General features: G+C 48.6%; 1 protein-coding gene across 9 annotated transcripts in view; it reads right to left on the bottom strand.

Moving 5' to 3' along the window:
• The window catches only part of tasp1 (taspase, threonine aspartase, 1), a 191716-nt gene that overhangs the window by 63780 nt on the left and 111150 nt on the right, over positions 1-16786 (bottom strand). For 8 of the 9 annotated variants that reach the window (XM_085981660.1, XM_085981659.1, XM_085981661.1 and 5 more), the window contains exons 8-9: positions 10071-10190; positions 8506-8584 (exon numbers count right to left, since the gene is read on the bottom strand). In XM_085981660.1, the coding sequence (XP_085837786.1) occupies positions 8506-8584; positions 10071-10190 (199 nt within the window). The remainder of the gene's footprint in view (positions 1-8505; positions 8585-10070; positions 10191-16786) is intronic. The other variant, XM_085981666.1, reaches the window with a different exon arrangement.

Genomic DNA, 16786 nt, shown 5'->3' with positions numbered 1-16786 from the left:
TATGAATAGAAACAGATTAAAACAGATGAACATTGGTAACGTCCTTTTAATACTATTTAATGTTAGCCAATGGGTGGATAAGCAGTCAGTTTTTTTGAAAAAAAGTTTATTTGAAGCAAAGCAGTTCTTAGAATACCACTCTAGTGTTTACCGTTTTAGTTTTCTGTCAGAACGCGATTCAAACCACAACGGAATTATTCTACAAAAAATAAAGTCAATCTGAGTAATGGTTCTTGTACCAGAACCACAACAAAAGACAAATATACTGCTTAAGAGTGACACCCACATATTCATTTGTCTTAAACAATGACAAGATTTTGGGGTGCATAACTTGGACAAAGACCACCGATTGTAAGCTCAACATTTATTGTGTGTCACAGGAAAAAAATTTTTAAAGATCTTTTGATGGGCATGTCTTTCATGTTAGAAAATTGGAAACAGGTGCATGTAAAAGAACACACATACATTTGTTGCATTAAGATACACACGTTTTCAATTTCCAGACATGAAAGAACCTCCTGTTGGAGAACAAAAATATAAAATCCATTTCTGTTCTGTCTGCCATATGATGAAGACTTTACAGGCTACGACATTGACGATTAAAAAAAACAAGCAGCCTTGGTTACCTTTCATAGCAATTTGATACAAAATACTTTTAATGGGAACCACACTGTTCAACATATCGCAGAAGGCTTTTTGTGCACTAAATGTCATACTGACAACAGGAGGAGTAGGAAATGCATTCTAGAGTTCTAAAATCATTTGAGAATGTTGAAAGATGTATTCATGGCAGCATGGTGGAACAGCACACAGTCTAACAATGTCCTCTGCCATTAAGCAGCCCTGTAATTGGCAAAGAAACCAAAGGAGAGATGAGGATTTTGTTTTTTACGCAGCAAGTTGATGTGATCTGAAATGCACTGCCTGAAAGAGCGGTGGAAGCAGATTCAATAATAACTTTCAAAAGGGAATTGGATAAATACTTGATGGGGAAAACTTTGCAAGGCTATGGGGAAAGGGCAGAGGAATGGGACTAATTGGATAGCTCTTTCAAACAGTCTTCTGTGCTGTATCATTCTATGATTCTAGATATGGCCTAACTATGGTCTTATACAGGGACAGTATAGTGCTTTTTGTTTTCCATTGGATTTTCCGAGCAATATATTCCAATACTTCATTTTTTTTAAATTCGTTCACAGGATGTGGGTGTTGCTGGCAAGGCCAGCATTTATTGCCCATCCCCAATTGCCCTTGGTGGCGAGTTGCCTTCTTGAACCGCTGCAGTCCGTGTGGTGAAGGTACTCCCACAGTGCTGTTACGGAGGGAGTTCCAGGATTTTGACCCAGCGACGATGAAGGAACAGCGATATATTTCCAAGTCAGGATGGTGGGGAACTTGGAGGTGGTGGTGTTCCTATGTGCCTGCTGCCCTTGTTCTTCGAGGTGGTAGAGGTCGCAGGTTTGGGAGGTGCTATCGAAGAAGCTTTGGCGAGTTGCTGCAGTGCATCATGCGGATGGTACACACTGCAGCCACGGTACGCTGGTGGTGGAGGGAATGAATGTTTAAGGTGGTGGATGGGGTGCCAATCAAGGTTGCTGCTTTGTCCTGGATGGTGTCGAGCTTCGAGTGTTGTTGGTGCTGCACTCATCCAGACAAGTGGAGAGTATTCAGCATTAGTGGTGAATGCCTGAATGTGGAAGGAGTCAAAGGCCCACACTTCCACCTCCTGTGACGACTCAAAAGAAAAATGGAAAAAAATGACAGTTGTGTAGTCAGTCAAGTTTCTTTTTTAAAAGTGTGCATGAAGCATAGCCCTGGGGCCTAGAGCTAGTAGCTAAAATGCAGGTGGGTTTTTACAGTTAGAAGTTGTCTACAAAAAAAGATAATGGCCCAGAAATTCGGGTCAGGGGCTTCCCGCGGGTGCAAGCCCCCGACCTGCACTTACCTTGCGCGCCGGCCGTTGAGCTGTGGGCCCGCGTGGAATTCCGATCCGGGGCCTGGTCCAGCTGCCGGCGCGCAGTGCTTGCGCATCCCAGGGGCGCAGTTAGTTCGATGCGTCCCCTGGGATCACGTGGGCCATGGAGAGCCAATCGGAGCAGGGAATGCTCCATTCATAAGATTGACAGGAAGAGCTGTCAAAACTTATAAATACTACGGCCCGAAAATAGCACTAAATCTTCAAATACATTTTTAAAATAAACTATAAATTACATGAAATAACTATTTTAAACAATAATTTAAATTTTTGAAAAAAATAATTTTATTTTCTAACGGGGCTAAAAATAAATTTACCTTTCTTTAAAGTATTTAAAAATAATAAACCTGTGGAAAAAAAGGTTTTAATTTTAATTAATTTACCACTTACTTTTATAAAGCAGGCCTTAGGCCTGCTTTTTACATGTCTAACTTCTGCAGACTTACCCTCCCGGGAAAACCTGTAAATAAAAACTAAGTTTGATGCGCACGCGCAGCCTCTCCCGCGCACGCGTTCGACCTCTGAACCCCTTCGTCCAGGGGAACGGAAGTGCCGGCTTCCCGCGCATGCAGGAAACCGGCACTTCCATTGGGCTTACGGGTGAGTACCCCGTGCGTACTCACCCGTGGAGACCCGAATTTCTGGGCCAATGCCAAAAACATCAAAAGAATATTTGAGGTAGAACCAAAATTTGTAACAAGGATCATGGTAAGAATAGAGGACAAGTACCCAAAAGCAATAATTATGTACAGATCACTGGTCTAGCATACACTTGAGATTTGAGTACAATATGTCAGAATAATGTAGGCGGGAAATTATGGCCTTGGAGGGAGCACAAAGAAAGGAACGAAGTTGCTAAATGAGCAACTGTGCTAGGAGGAAAAAAATGCAAGCACTATGGATGTTTACATTGGGGGAAAAAAAAATCAGCTTAGAAGGGGCCTTATTGGGAAGATTCTAAAAGAAACAGATAAACTGGAATGACAGCAAAATACTGCGGATGCTGGAAATCCAAAATAACAACAGAAAATGCTGGAAAAACTCAGCAGGCCAGCAACATCCATGGAGAGAGAAACAGAGTCAATGTTTCGGGTCGAAACCCTAAACTGGAGTGGTGTTCAGTCCCCACCACTTACAGCGCGTGTGTTGGTACCAATGCGATTTGCCCGCGCTACGATTATATGAATATATGTTATTTGTGAGAGGAACTGAACGAGTAACTTCAATTGAAAACTGCCACCAATAAAACAATCAACATGAATTATTTAAATTGAGAAATACCAAAAGTAAAAGTGGCTTTCGAATATCACCTTGACATGTGAAATCCTCTATTAGCAACTAATTAAAAAAATGTAACCGAGGCTTGGAAGCTGCTCTTGTTCACGCATTTGTCAAATCATTGTGTTCACAATTTTTTCCAATCAGCTTCAGTATTAGCCGACACCACTTAGCAGTGATTAAGTATAATAGGTAATTGCACCTTATCCTGTCTGAAATATCCAGCGTGCTTAATACACTAAGTGGCGACTTTGTAATTGTCAATAATGAAAATGGTTTGCACTATTTGCCCAATTTATACATGGGTGATTTAAGTGGTGGCGACTATATTAACAAAAGCTTCAGGATAAGAGAACATGAATTCAAGTTTACACTGAAAAGTGGGTGAATATGCAGTTAAGATATAGGCCTAGAAATTCAGTTGTTAGCGCCAGCCGCTAGCGCCTTAGGAGAAGTGGGGCGCTAAGCGGCGAGCACCCGGGCGCGGCACGATCTGTGCCTCTCGCGATCTTCACTCAAGATTTAGCGGCGGTGCAAAACCGCAGCGCCCGCTCAGCTGCGCGCGCAAATCCTGACGTCATTTCATGGTGCAACGCCCTTGGTGCACCCCGAACCGGAACTTCAGTGGCGCCGCCCTTCTGTGCGCCTGGCGCCCCCAGCGACTGGTAGAGGGGAACGGTTCCCAGTCGCTGCGGGGCACGGGGGGCGTTATTTAAAGGGGACTCCTCCTGCATTATAAGTGGCAGCCATTTTGTGGCAATCCTTCTTTGAGAGATGGATATTTGGAGAGAGACAAAGGGAGAGAGCTTTCTGGTTTGACTCAGCGCTCGCACAGGTACTTCTGGCTTCAGGTCAGAGCTTTGCACTTGGATGCAACTTTCAGTGCAATAGCCTTGAGTCGCCACATATAATGGGGGCTGCAATGGGTGGAAACGTTGGCTTACTGCATTGCATTCAAAGGGCTCAGAGACGCCGTGAGAGAGTGCCAGTCATGGCCAGACGGAGAAGGGCCAACAGGCGTCGGCACAGGAGGCCTTACCCACCCAGGGTATACCGCCAGCAGTTCTCATATCTGAACATGTCTGAGGAGCAGTGTGTTCGGAGGCTACGATTCAGAAGGGAGGTGGTCACTGAGATCTGCCACCTGCTTCGCAGAGGTCTGCAGTCACAGCTGAGGAGCAGGACGTCTCTGTCGGTGGCAGTGAAGGTGACTCTCAACTTCTATGCCACCGGCTCCTTCCAATCCGCTACTGGGGACATTGCCAACATCTCCCAGTTCGCGGTACATTGCTGCATCCGCCAGGTGACCAATGCCCTTTTCAGAAGGAGACGTCAGTACATCTCCTTCCCCATGACCCTGGACAAGCAGCAAGAGCGTGCAATGGGATTTGGAGGAATAGCGGGCTTCCCCATGGTCCAGGGCGCCATTGACTGCACGCATGTGGCTTTGCGGGCACCTCTACAGAATGCCGAGGATTACCGCAACCGGAAGGGCTACCATTCGCTCAACGTCCAGTTGGTGTGTGCCCACAGGCAGCTCATACTAGCTGTCAATGGCCGCTTTCCAGGCAGCAGCCACGATGCCTTCATCCTGCGCCAAACTTCTGTGGCAGATATTTTCGAAGCCCAGGCTCACCCACGAGGATGGCTTCTCAGGGGCAAAGTCTATCCTTTGTGCACCTGGCTGATGACCCCGCTCCGTGCGCCCAGCACCCCTGCTGAAGAGCGATACAATGACAGCCATCAAGCTACCAGGAACATCATTGAGCACACAATCGGCGTGCTCAAGCAACGGTTCCGCTGTCTGGATCGTTCCGGAGGAGCCCTACAGTACTCGCCTGAGTGAGTCTCCCATTTCGTTGTAGTGTGCTGCATGCTGCACAACCTGGCTATCCTCAGGACTCAGCCACTGCCAGCAGACATTGGAAGACCACCAGAGGAGGAGGAGGAGCACCAAGATGGGAGGGAGGCACAAAGTGCAAGGGCCGTCTGTCGGCGGCTTATTGCAACTCGGTTCTAGGCCCCCTCTCAGGGAATGGCTTGTGCCAATGAAAGAACATGAATGGAGCCGCTCCGCAAGCCCTCAGCCGGTCAAGGCAACAAATAGTTCAAAGTGCAAACATGGACAATGTGATTAAAGAATTTTTTTTACTGTGCAAACTCTGTGCCCTTCCCGCATGACAAACGAATTCAGATAAATCCCCAAAAAACAGTCAGAGACATAACTGGCTCTCACAACCTTCAGAAAATGAAAAAATGTTAAACAAAAATGACCATGATCCTCGGCCTTCATATAAAAAACAAACACAACAGTCTCGGCCTTCATATATAAAAAAAACATTTGGCCACACCTTCTACTTTGTCCCCTGCGAGGGTGATCCGCCTCGCTTCCGCGAGTGGCCCCTTCCCGCCCTGCAGCTCCTCCTCAATGGGACCCCAGTGGCTGCAGCAAGGCTGGGGGAAGGCTGCTGAGGGTAGATGGTGAGACGGCAAATGCCCTTGGGGGACGGCCTGGACCAGCTCTGGGCCCGGCTGCTGACTGCTCCAACTCTGCTTGGGCGGCAGCAGTCTGTCCTACGGGTGGTGGCAGCTGCAGTGGAGGAGTGACAGTGTTGGCTGCAGGAATGCTGCCAACCTGACAGAGCACAGGCACTCCCTGGTCGGCTGATACACTGGCACTCGCACGGGCCAGCACTGCAGCATGCGCAGCAATCTGCTGAAGCACAGACTGCTGGGCTGCTGCGGCGCGGCGAGGGCCCCGGCGATGCCTGGCCGATCCAGCGAGGGTGGCAGCAGTTAGTGCCCGTGTGGCCCTGATCTGTGTCTGCATCAGACCAGCCAGTGAATGCACGGCACGACTGAGCACTTGGCTGGAAGCCGCCTGTGCTGCCGCGACGTCCTGCAGACTCCTTGCCTGTGCTGCACTGAATTCTTGCAGACTCCTGGCCTGTGCTGCCCTGAATTCCTGAGCACTCTTGCCAGTGACTCTATGGAGTCAGGCATCCTTGCCACTGCAGCCATGAGCTCAGTGTGCCTGCACTCAGCCTGGGCGCCCATTTCACCAAGGAGCCGCACCTCCTCTGCGCTCACCGTAGCAGGACTGGAGGCTGCACTCACCATCCGGGGAGAAGGCCGCCGAGCTACCCCACCCCTCCCGCGTTGCTGCAGCCCGCTGGGCCCTGGAGCTTCACTCTCCTCAGACCCTTCCCCCCTGCTCCCCTCCAGGGAAGACGTGTCCCCATCATGGCCATGGGCTGCCTCGGCTGAGGGTGGCACTGATGGGCTGGCTTCCTCTTCCTCGAATTCAGAATCACTGACAGTGGCAGCTTGAGGGCCCGCCTCCTCACCTGGCGATTCAGCATCTGAAAGCAGGGAGGCACAAAAGTTGCTTTAGAGTGAGGACAGGGCGGCAGCGAGGGAGGCATGAGTGCTGCTATGCACTGCATTGGTTCGATAGTGGCAAAGGATGCTGGTGTGAGACACAAGTGGAAAGAGAGAGGTCAAAAAGGTGATGACCTTACCATTGCTGTCCAGAACAGGGTCAGCATCTCCACTGGCGACGGGGCCAATCAGCCGGCCTGCCATAATGCGCTCCACATGCTGCGCCAGGTCGCTGAGCTCTTTCAGGTCAAGACGGCCTCCCCCGGTCCATCGCTGCTGCCTGCGATTGTGGGCCAGCTTGCCCTGCAAGAGAAAGGACGGCCTCTAAGTACAGTGTCAACCCCTGATCTTGCCTGCACTGCCTCCCATGGTGGAATAGCCCTGAGTGTGTAAAGTGCTGAATGTGCAAGTGATTTTCATGAGAGTCCCATAGCTGTTGGATGAGGGCTGGGCATTGGGGCTTTCAGGTCCCTTTGGCCATAAAGTGAGGTGCACATGCAGGGATGAGGATGATACTGGAAAGGGTACTCACCCTGACAACCCGAGTGAGGTCGTTGAACTTTTTTCTGCATTGCACAGGAGTCCTGGCAACCATGCTGTTGGAGGTCACCCTGTTTGCCACCTCCCTCCAGGCTTTTCTATACTCGCTGGGCAGCGGCCTCCTGCCACTATCAGGGAAGAGGACAAGTCGCCTGCGCTCCACTGCGCCAACCAGTAGCTTCAGGGCACCCTCGCTGAAGCGCTGCGCTCACTCCCCAGCATTCTCCATAGTCGTGGGCGTTGAACTGTTGAAGCAGCTATGTTCAGGCCTTGATTCAGGGCTGCAGTGTGCAGGGCGTGGCAGCCAATCAAGTCCACCCTCCCCCTTTAAGAGCTGACCGGCGCCAGCGTGTCTGCCTTCAATCAGCAACTCGCCGCACCTGCGCTGCACCCGCCCTCGGTGTTAGTGCCTCGGCACGCCGGCTTAGCGTCTTATAATAGTCGTGCGTCGCCTACTTTAGCGCAGCAGCAACCTCTTGGGGCGATGCAACTGAATATCGGCGAAGGTGGCGCTAAGTTGCGCCGGGTGCTAAATTTAGCGAACGCCCTGCTGTAGCGCCCCAAACGTGGCTATACTGAATTTCTAGGCCATAATCTCTTTTTGCAGAGCATGGTGAATATGTGGGATAGACTACCCAGGGATTCAGTGCAATCAAAAATGTTACAAATTTCAAATGTAGCCCAGCTCAGTCACTGCCTTACTCCCACTGGCTGAATCACTCATTCACACCTTCATGACCACCAGCCACCTGAGCTCTACTTCATCCAGCACTCCACTGCCCATATCCTATCATGTACAAAGTCCCATTCAACTATCACCCTTGGCCTGGTCAACCTCCACTGTCAGTTAGCAAAAGCTTTGTCCCCATTTATAAATCCATCTGTAAATTCTTCCAGCCTGACTCCTCTAGCTCAAAATGTGTTTTTCCAATTCTAATTTATTGTGCATGTCCCTTTCCCACCCATTCCATCATTTGTAAGCATTCAGCCACCTCAAGCTTATACATTGGAATTTTCCCAAGCACATTCACTGGCTACTACTCTACCCACCTTGAAGAGCCTCCTTAAAGTCTACCTTTCACTGCCTCTTTGGCTACCTCTTCGAACAACTCTTTCTATTCCTGCATGGGTTCAACTCCCAACTTGTGAAGTATCTTCTCAATAGTAAAGGCATAAAAGAAGTACAAGTTAGTGTTGATTTACATAGTGGGTGGAAAGAGGTTAAAAAAAAACACATTGTTATTCTATCACTTTCATTATTTACCTGGAGCAGCATATATAAAAAAAATTGTTAGAAAGCAAGGGAAAATGTCTGCACATGTAGCAAATACCTGATGTACTCACAGCTGTAGAATACATGTTATGGCCACCTGTATTTTCTGCCCAGCAACCACAGCCATACACAGCCGCCTAAAAAGAAATGCAGACAACAGTGTTGAAAACTTGTCTCATTAAACTTCAACAGAAAGAGAAACTGTGCCAAAAATATTCATTTTCTTTATAAATATATTACTCAATACCCATTTAGCATATAATTAATAAAAGATCTATCTTTTAAATTAATATTTTCACAATGTACCTAAAACTTGGGCAATGATGAAACACTAGCATTTAGACCTCACGTTCTACTGTGTTCTTACTCAATTCTTTTAATTGTTTTTGTTGTTGCTCTTTAAGATATTGCCAGGAAACCCTACAGGCTGCTTATTTCCTCCAAATGGAGGTAGGACTTGAAATGCTAGTAGTTTTACGTTTCATAATTACACATGCAACAATGCTGTGGTTTGGATTTTCTCCCAACATAGCAAAAAGGCAGTTTCCATAAGCAGATCAAGTCTCCTACGAACTAAGATCTGTGCGCTTATCCATGCCATGAATGGGACAGCATGCCATGGGGGCAACAATTATCCCTAAATAACTGCACCAAAGATGCTGTGGGATACCCACCACTTTCTCCTGTCTACTCCAAAAAGCAGTAAATACATACAACTCTCAGACCGTCACATTCAGGCTTAAATGGATAGATTTATTTGCAAGATAATAGATAAAAGTGGTAAAGCACAGCAAGATACTAAAAGTATAACTAGATTTGCAGAATTACACAAACAGTTTCAAAACAAGAGGAGAGGCTTGAATCCTAATAATTCTTTTCTGACTGAAGCTCTGATGGATGCTATGTGGAAGGTGGAAGGACCTTGCAAATAACCCTCAAGTTCCCTCATGTGGTTGAAACAAGAGGCAATGAGGAAGTGGGGACTTGTTCTTCAATTATATACCTGTCCACATGTTAATTTTAAAAGATGTCCACTTGATGATCAAATGTTCCTTTGCAATAGTTAGGCAATCATGTTAACCATTTCTAACACTTGCGTAGATAAGAGGTGAACTGTAGTCCCCAGCCATCTGATAGTCTGTTTTCTTTACTCACCTGGCAACAACTGAAATCATGACTTTTGTCAGATTGGCATAGGCCCCAGGCATAAAGTTGTGCCCCTTTAAAAGGGGGCACTTTGGTTTTGATTGATGACACTGGAGCAACCAGTCTCCTTATAGGTTTTTAGAAAAAGGTATAAACTGGAGTTTAGACATTAAATAACCATTGGCCTTCAAAGATGCAATAATGTGATTAGCTTGAGTTCAAAGGCTACCAAGATTATAACAAAATATATAAAAAGAGTATAGTAACCAAAAATAATGATTCCAAAAATCAGTTGACCACTATACAAAGTTTCTACCAGACAATATGATAGGGTGTCATTGATGCACATTTGTTTTACTGCTGAATATGAATAGCGAGTGATTTTATTGGCAGTTTATTTCTTGACTGAGACCAGAGGAAAAGAATATATTTAGCATGTTGATACAAATATCTTACAAATGAAACAAACATATTTACTTGGCCAACTCTCCCAGGATGCTTCATTGCTAAGCCTCCACTGGAAACAGCAGCGGCAACATTTCCTTCATGGTCCACAACTACTGCCCCGACAGTATCAAGTGAAGTTGTGACGTTCGTCTGAAAAAAAGAAACAAGACCAGAATAAGTATTTATTCAGAATCTCTTGAAGACAAAGTAACATGTTATAATCCCCCAAAGAAAAAAGAACTTGAATTTATAAAATGCCTTTCAGAATTGTCCTCAAGCGTCCCAAAGTGCTTCACAGCCAATATACTACTTTTGAAGCATGACAGTGTTGTAATGTAGGGAAATGCAAAGCCAATTTGTACATAGCCAGATCCAACAACCAGCAATGTGATAAATGACCAAATAATCTATTTTAGTGGTGTTGGGTGAAGAATAAGTGTTGGCCAGGAAACCAGAACTAGCTTGCACTTAGAGTCATAGTTATAACGTGCCGGCTCTCTGTAGAGCAATCCGGTCAGTCCCATTCCCCCACTCTATCCCCGTAGCCCTGCAAGTTTATTTCCCTCAAGTGCCTATCCAGTCTCCCCTTGAAAACATTGAGTGTCTCCGCTTCCACCACTTCCGACGGCAGCAAGTTCCAGGTCACCACTCGCTGCGTAAAAAAGTTTTTCCTCACGTAACCCCTGTGTCTCCTGCCCAAAACTTTAAATCTGTGTACCCTAGTCCTTGTACCATCAACTAGTGGGAACAGCCTTTCCCAGTCTAGCCTATCCAAACCCGTCATAATCTTGTACACCTCTATCAAATCACCCCTCAACCTCCTTTGCTTTAATGAAAACAAATCCAGCTTCTCCAACCTGTCCTTGTAGCCAAAATCCCCCATCCCCAGAACCATTCTGGTAAATCTCCTCTGCACCCTCTCAAGGGTCCTCACATCCTTCCTAAAGTGTGACCAGAATTGGATGCAATACTCCAGTTGTGGCCTAACCAGTGCTTTATAAAGGTTCAACATAACTTCTCTACTTTTGTACTCAATACCTCTATTTATGAAGCCCAAGATCCCATATGCTTTGCTAACCACTCTCTCAATATGTCCCGCCACCTTCAGGGACCTATGCACATTAACTCCCAGGTCCCTCTGTCCCTGCACACTCTTTAAAACTGTGCCATTAAGTGTATATTGCCTCTTACTGTTCCTTCTGCCAAAATGCATCACCTCACACTTCTCTATTAAATTCCATCTGCCACTTGTCTGCCCATTCTACTAGCCTTGCCTGTTGCAGTCGATTGATATCATCATCACTGTTTGCCACACCCCCAAGCTTGGTGTCATCGGCAAATTTAGAAATTCTACTCTGTATTCCAATATCCAGGTCACTTGTATATATCAAAAAAAGCAGTGGCCCCAGCATTGACCCTTGGGGAACACCACTGTCTACCATCCTCCAGTCTGAAAAACAGCCATTTACCACAACTTGCTGTTTTCTGCCCTCAAGTCAATTCCTTATCCAAGCTGCCACTGACCCACCTATTCCATGAGCCTCAATTTTGTTAACCAGCCTTCTATGTGGTACTTTGTCAAACACCTTCCGAAAATCCATGTAGACAACATCCATTGTATTCCCTTCAACAATCATCTCTGTTACCTCATCAAAAAATTCAATTAGATTAGTCAAACACGATCTGCCTTTCACATATCCGTGTTGGCTTTCCTTAATTAGCTTAAACCTCTCCAAGTGCCCGTTAATTTTTTCCTTGATTATTATTTCTAAAACTTTACCCACCACTGATATTAAACTGACCGGCCTGTAGTTACTAAGATTGTCCTTACTCCCTTTCTTGAACAGTGGTGTCACATTTGCCACTTTCCAATCCTCAGGCACCTCCCCCGCATCTAGGGAAGATTGGAAAATTATGGCAAGCCCTTCTGCTATCTCCTCCCCCAATTCCCTTAGCAACCTGGGATGCAAGCCATCTGGACCAGGTGACTTATCCACTCTAAGCATACCCAGTCTTTCTAGTACAGCGGTTCCCAACCTTTTCCTTTATGCGGACCACTAGTCATCAAAAGCTTTTGCGGACCACAACGTGTATCAAATATGATACATGTGAGGTACACGTGATTACATTATTATATACATTATCATAGTTTTTATTCACGGACCATCTGCAGTACCCTCGTGGACCACTGGTGGTCCGCAGACCAACGGTTGGGAACCACTGTTCTAGTACATCCTGTCCATCATATTTCACCCCTTCCATTGCTTCTACCTTTTTCACTTCTACCGATATTTTGTCACCATTCACCTCCTTAGCAAACATCGATACAAAGTACTTATTGAGTATTCTAGCCTTGCCCTGCGCCTCTAAGCATATATCACCTTCTTTGTCTCTAATAGGCCCCACCCCACCGCTTGCCAGTAGAAGATTTTTGGGATTCCTTTTATGTTAACCGCCATTCTACTCTCATATTCTCTCTTTGTCAATCTTATTTTCATCTTCACTTCCCCTCTCAACTTATTGTATTTGGTCTGGTTCTCCCTTGAAGAATTCACCTGACATTCATCATACACTCCCTTTTTTTGTTTCATCATCTTCTCTATCCCTCTCGTCATCCAAGGAGCCCTTGCTTTGGTTCCCTTACCCTTCCCTCTTGTTGGAATGTACCAAACCTATACTTGGAACATCCCCTCCTTAAAGATCACCCATTGTTCAGTTACAGTTTTTCCGGTTAGTCTTTGGTTCCATTTTACCCTGGCTAGATCCTTTCGGATCTCATTGAAGTTAGCCCTATTCCAGTTTAGAAGTTCCACTCTAGATTGTTCCTTGCTCCACTCCATTGCTAATCTAAATCTAATGATACGATGATCACTCGTACCCAAGTGTTCTCTGGTCGACCTGGTCCACTTCATTCCCCAGCACCAGATTCAGCAATGCCTCCTTCCTATTTGGGCCAAGAACATACTGGTCAAGGAAATTCTCCTGAACACATTTCAGAAATTCCTCCCCCTCCTTTCCCTTTACCCTCCTTTACCCTTTCCTCCCCCTCCTTATCCCAATCGCTATTTGGGTAATTAAAGTCCCCCAATATCACCACTCTGTAGCTCTTGCATGTCTCTGCGATTTCCCTGCAGATTTGCTCCTCTACCTCCCTCTCACTATTTAGAGGCCTATAGAATACCCCCAATAGCGTGATCATTCCCTTTTTGCTCCTCAACTCTAATCAAATGGATTCTGTCCTTGTCCCCTCAAGAACATCCTCCCTTTCCAACACTACAATGTCTTCCTTAATCAGCACTGTCACCCCACCTCGCTTTTTTTCCTTCCCTATCTTTTCTGAACACCTTGTACCCTTGAATATTAAGTGCCCAGTCCTCACCATTTTTAAGCCACGTTTCCGTTATTGCCACACAGCTAATTGTGCTTGTAGCTCACCAACCTTATTCACCACACTTTGTGCGATTACGTACATGCATTCTCAACCCATTTTTGAATTTTTCGTAGTTTCTTAGTCTGCTCCTATCTAATATGGTACTACTTCTGCCTCCAGCACTACCTTGCCCTCCAGTACCATCCAACACACTCACTCTACCATGCACCCCATTCCTCCCCTCCACTCCTACATGCTGGTACCCATCCCCCAACCAAGCTAGTTTAAACCCTCCCCAACAGCACGAGCAAACCTCCCCGCGAGAATATTGGTCCCGGCTCTGTTGAGGTGTAACCCAACCGGGTTGTACAGGTCCCACCTTCACCAGAAATGATCCCAATGCCTTAAGAAGTTAAAGCCCTCCCTCCTGCACCATCTCTCCAGCCACGCATTCATAGAAACATAGAAGATAGGAGCAGGAGTAGGCCATTCGGCCCCTCGAGCCTGCTCCGCCATTCAATGCAATCAGGGCTGATCATCCAAATTCAGTACCCTGTCCCTGCTTTCTCCCCATATCCCTTGATCCCTTTAGCCTTAAGAAATATATCCAACTCCTTCTTGAATATATTTAACTAGCCGGAGTGCCCGGCGGTGCCGAGGCTTTTTCGAGGGCACGTTGTTGTTGGAAGAGAGAGAGAGCACGACTGGGGGGAAGAGAGAGTGCGACTGGGGGGGAAGAGAGAGAGCGACTGGGGGGGAAGAGAGAGAGCGACTGGGGGGGAAGAGAGAGAGCGACTGGTGGGGAAGAGAGAGAGCGACTGGGGGGGAAGAGAGAGAGCGACTGGGGGGGGAAGAGAGAGAGCGACTGGGGGGGGAAGAGAGAGAGCGACTGGGGGGGGAAGAGAGAGAGCGACTGGTGGGGAAGAGAGAGAGCGACTGGGGGGGAAGAGAGAGAGCGACTGGGGGGGGAAGAGAGAGAGCGACTGGGGGGGGAAGAGAGAGAGCGACTGGGGGGGGAAGAGAGAGAGCGACTGGTGGGGAAGAGAGAGAGCGACTGGGGGGGAAGAGAGAGAGCGACTGGGGGGGAAGAGAGAGAGCGACTGGGGGGGGAAGAGAGAGAGCGACTGGGGGGGAAGAGAGAGCGCGACTGGGGGGGGGAAGAGAGAGAGCGACTGGGGGGGAAGAGAGAGAGCGACTGGGGGGGAAGAGAGAGAGCGACTGGGGGGAAGAGAGAGAGCTACTGGGGGGAAGAGAGAGAGCTACTGGGGGGAAGAGAGAGAGCTACTGGGGGGAAGAGAGAGAGCTACTGGGGGGAAGAGAGAGAGCTACTGGGGGGAAGAGAGAGAGCGACTGGGGGGGAAGAGAGAGAGCGACTGGGGGGAAGAGAGAGAGCGACTGGGGGGAAGAGAGAGAGCTACTGGGGGGGAAGAGAGAGAGCGACTGGGGGGAAGAGAGAGAGCGACTGGGGGGAAGAGAGAGAGCTACTGGGGGGAAGAGAGAGAGCTACTGGGGGGAAGAGAGAGAGCTACTGGGGGGGAAGAGAGAGAGCGACTGGGGGGAAGAGAGAGAGAGCGACTGGGGGGAAGAGAGAGAGCGACTGGGGGGAAGAGAGAGAGCGACTGGGGGGAAGAGAGAGAGCGACTGGGGGGAAGAGAGAGAGCGACTGGGGGGAAGAGAGAGAGCGACTGGGGGGAAGAGAGAGAGCGACTGGGGGAAGAGAGAGAGCGACTGGGGGGAAGAGAGAGAGCGACTGGGGGAAGAGAGAGAGCGACTGGGGGAAGAGAGAGAGCGACTGGGGGGAAGAGAGAGAGCGACTGGGGGGGAAGAGAGAGCGCGACTGGGGGGGACGAGAGAGAGCGACTGGGGGGGAAGAGAGAGAGCGGCTGGGGGGGAAGAGAGAGAGCGGCTGGGGGGGAAGAGAGAGAGCGACTGGGGGGGAAGAGAGAGAGCGACTGGGGGGGAAGAGAGAGAGCGACTGGGGGGGAAGAGAGAGAGCGACTGGGGGGGAAGAGAGAGAGCGACTGGGGGGGAAGAGAGAGAGCGACTGGGGGGGAAGAGAGAGAGCGAATGGGGGGGAAGAGAGAGAGCGAATGGGGGGGGAAGAGAGAGAGCGAATGGGGGGGAAGAGAGAGAGCGAATGGGGGGAAGAGAGAGAGCGACTGGGGGGGAAGAGAGAGAGCGACTGGGGGGGAAGAGAGAGAGCGACTGGGGGGGGAAGAGAGAGAGCGACTGGGGGGAAGAGAGAGAGCGACTGGGGGGAAGAGAGAGAGCGACTGGGGGGAAGAGAGAGAGCGACTGGGGGGGAAGAGAGAGAGCGACTGGGGGGAAGAGAGAGAGCGACTGGGGGGAAGAGAGAGAGCGACTGGGGGGAAGGTAGGGGGGAAGGTGGGGGGAAGGGGAGGGGGGGAAGAGGGGGGGAAGGGGAGGGGGGAAGAGGAGGGGGGGAAGGGGAGGGGAGCGGAGGGGAGAAGGGGGGAGGGAGGGGGGGGGGGAGTCCCCGAGCCCCGCCCCCCGATGTCCCGAGCCCCGCCCCCGATGTCCCGAGCCCCGCCCCCATCTCCCGAGCCCCCCCCGATCTCCCGAGCCCCGCCCCCCCATCTCCCGAGCCCCCCCCCGCGAAATTCCCTTTTGAAAGGCACGCTTGAATCTGCCTCCACCACCCTTTCAGGCAGTGCATTCCAGATCCTAACCACTCGCTGCGTAAAAAAGGTTTTCCCTCATGTCGCCTTTGGTTCTTCTCCAAATCACCTTTAATCTGTGTCCTCTGGTTCTCAACCCGTCTGTCAATGTGAACAGTTTCTCTCTATCTACACCTCTCATGATTTTGAACACTTCTATCAAATCTCCTCTCAACCTTCTCTGCTCGAAGGAGAACAACCCCAGCTTCTCTAGTCCATCCACGTAACTGAAGTCCCTCATCCCTGGGACCATTCTTGTAAATCTTTTCTGCACCCTCCCTAAGGCCTGCACATTCTTCCTAAAGTGCGGTGCCCAGAATTGGACACAATACTCCAGTTGAGGCCAAACTAGTGTTCATCATAACTTCCTTGTTTTTGTACTCTATGCCACTATTTATGAAGCCCAGGATCCCGTATGCTTTTTTAACCGCTTTCTCAACCTGCCCTGCCACCTTCAACGATTTGTGCACATTTACCCACAGGTCTCTCTGTTCATGCACCCCCTTTAGGATTGTACCCTTTAGTTTATATTGCCTCTCCTCGTACTTCCTACCAAAATGTATCACTTCGCACTTTTCTGCGTTAAAATTCATCTGCCATGTCTCCGCCCATTCCACCAGCCTGTCTATGTCTTCTTAAAGTCTATCACTATCCTCCTCACTGTTGACTATACTTTCAAGTTTTGTGTCATCTGCAAA

The sequence above is a fragment of the Somniosus microcephalus genome, chromosome 3 (genome assembly GCF_052327205.1).
Source record: "Somniosus microcephalus isolate GS21.2 chromosome 3, FLI_Smic_1.0, whole genome shotgun sequence".
Taxonomy (NCBI): Eukaryota; Metazoa; Chordata; class Chondrichthyes; order Squaliformes; family Somniosidae; genus Somniosus; species Somniosus microcephalus.
Note: the sequence above shows the minus strand (reverse complement) of the source record. Positions and strands in the feature narration are given on the sequence as shown.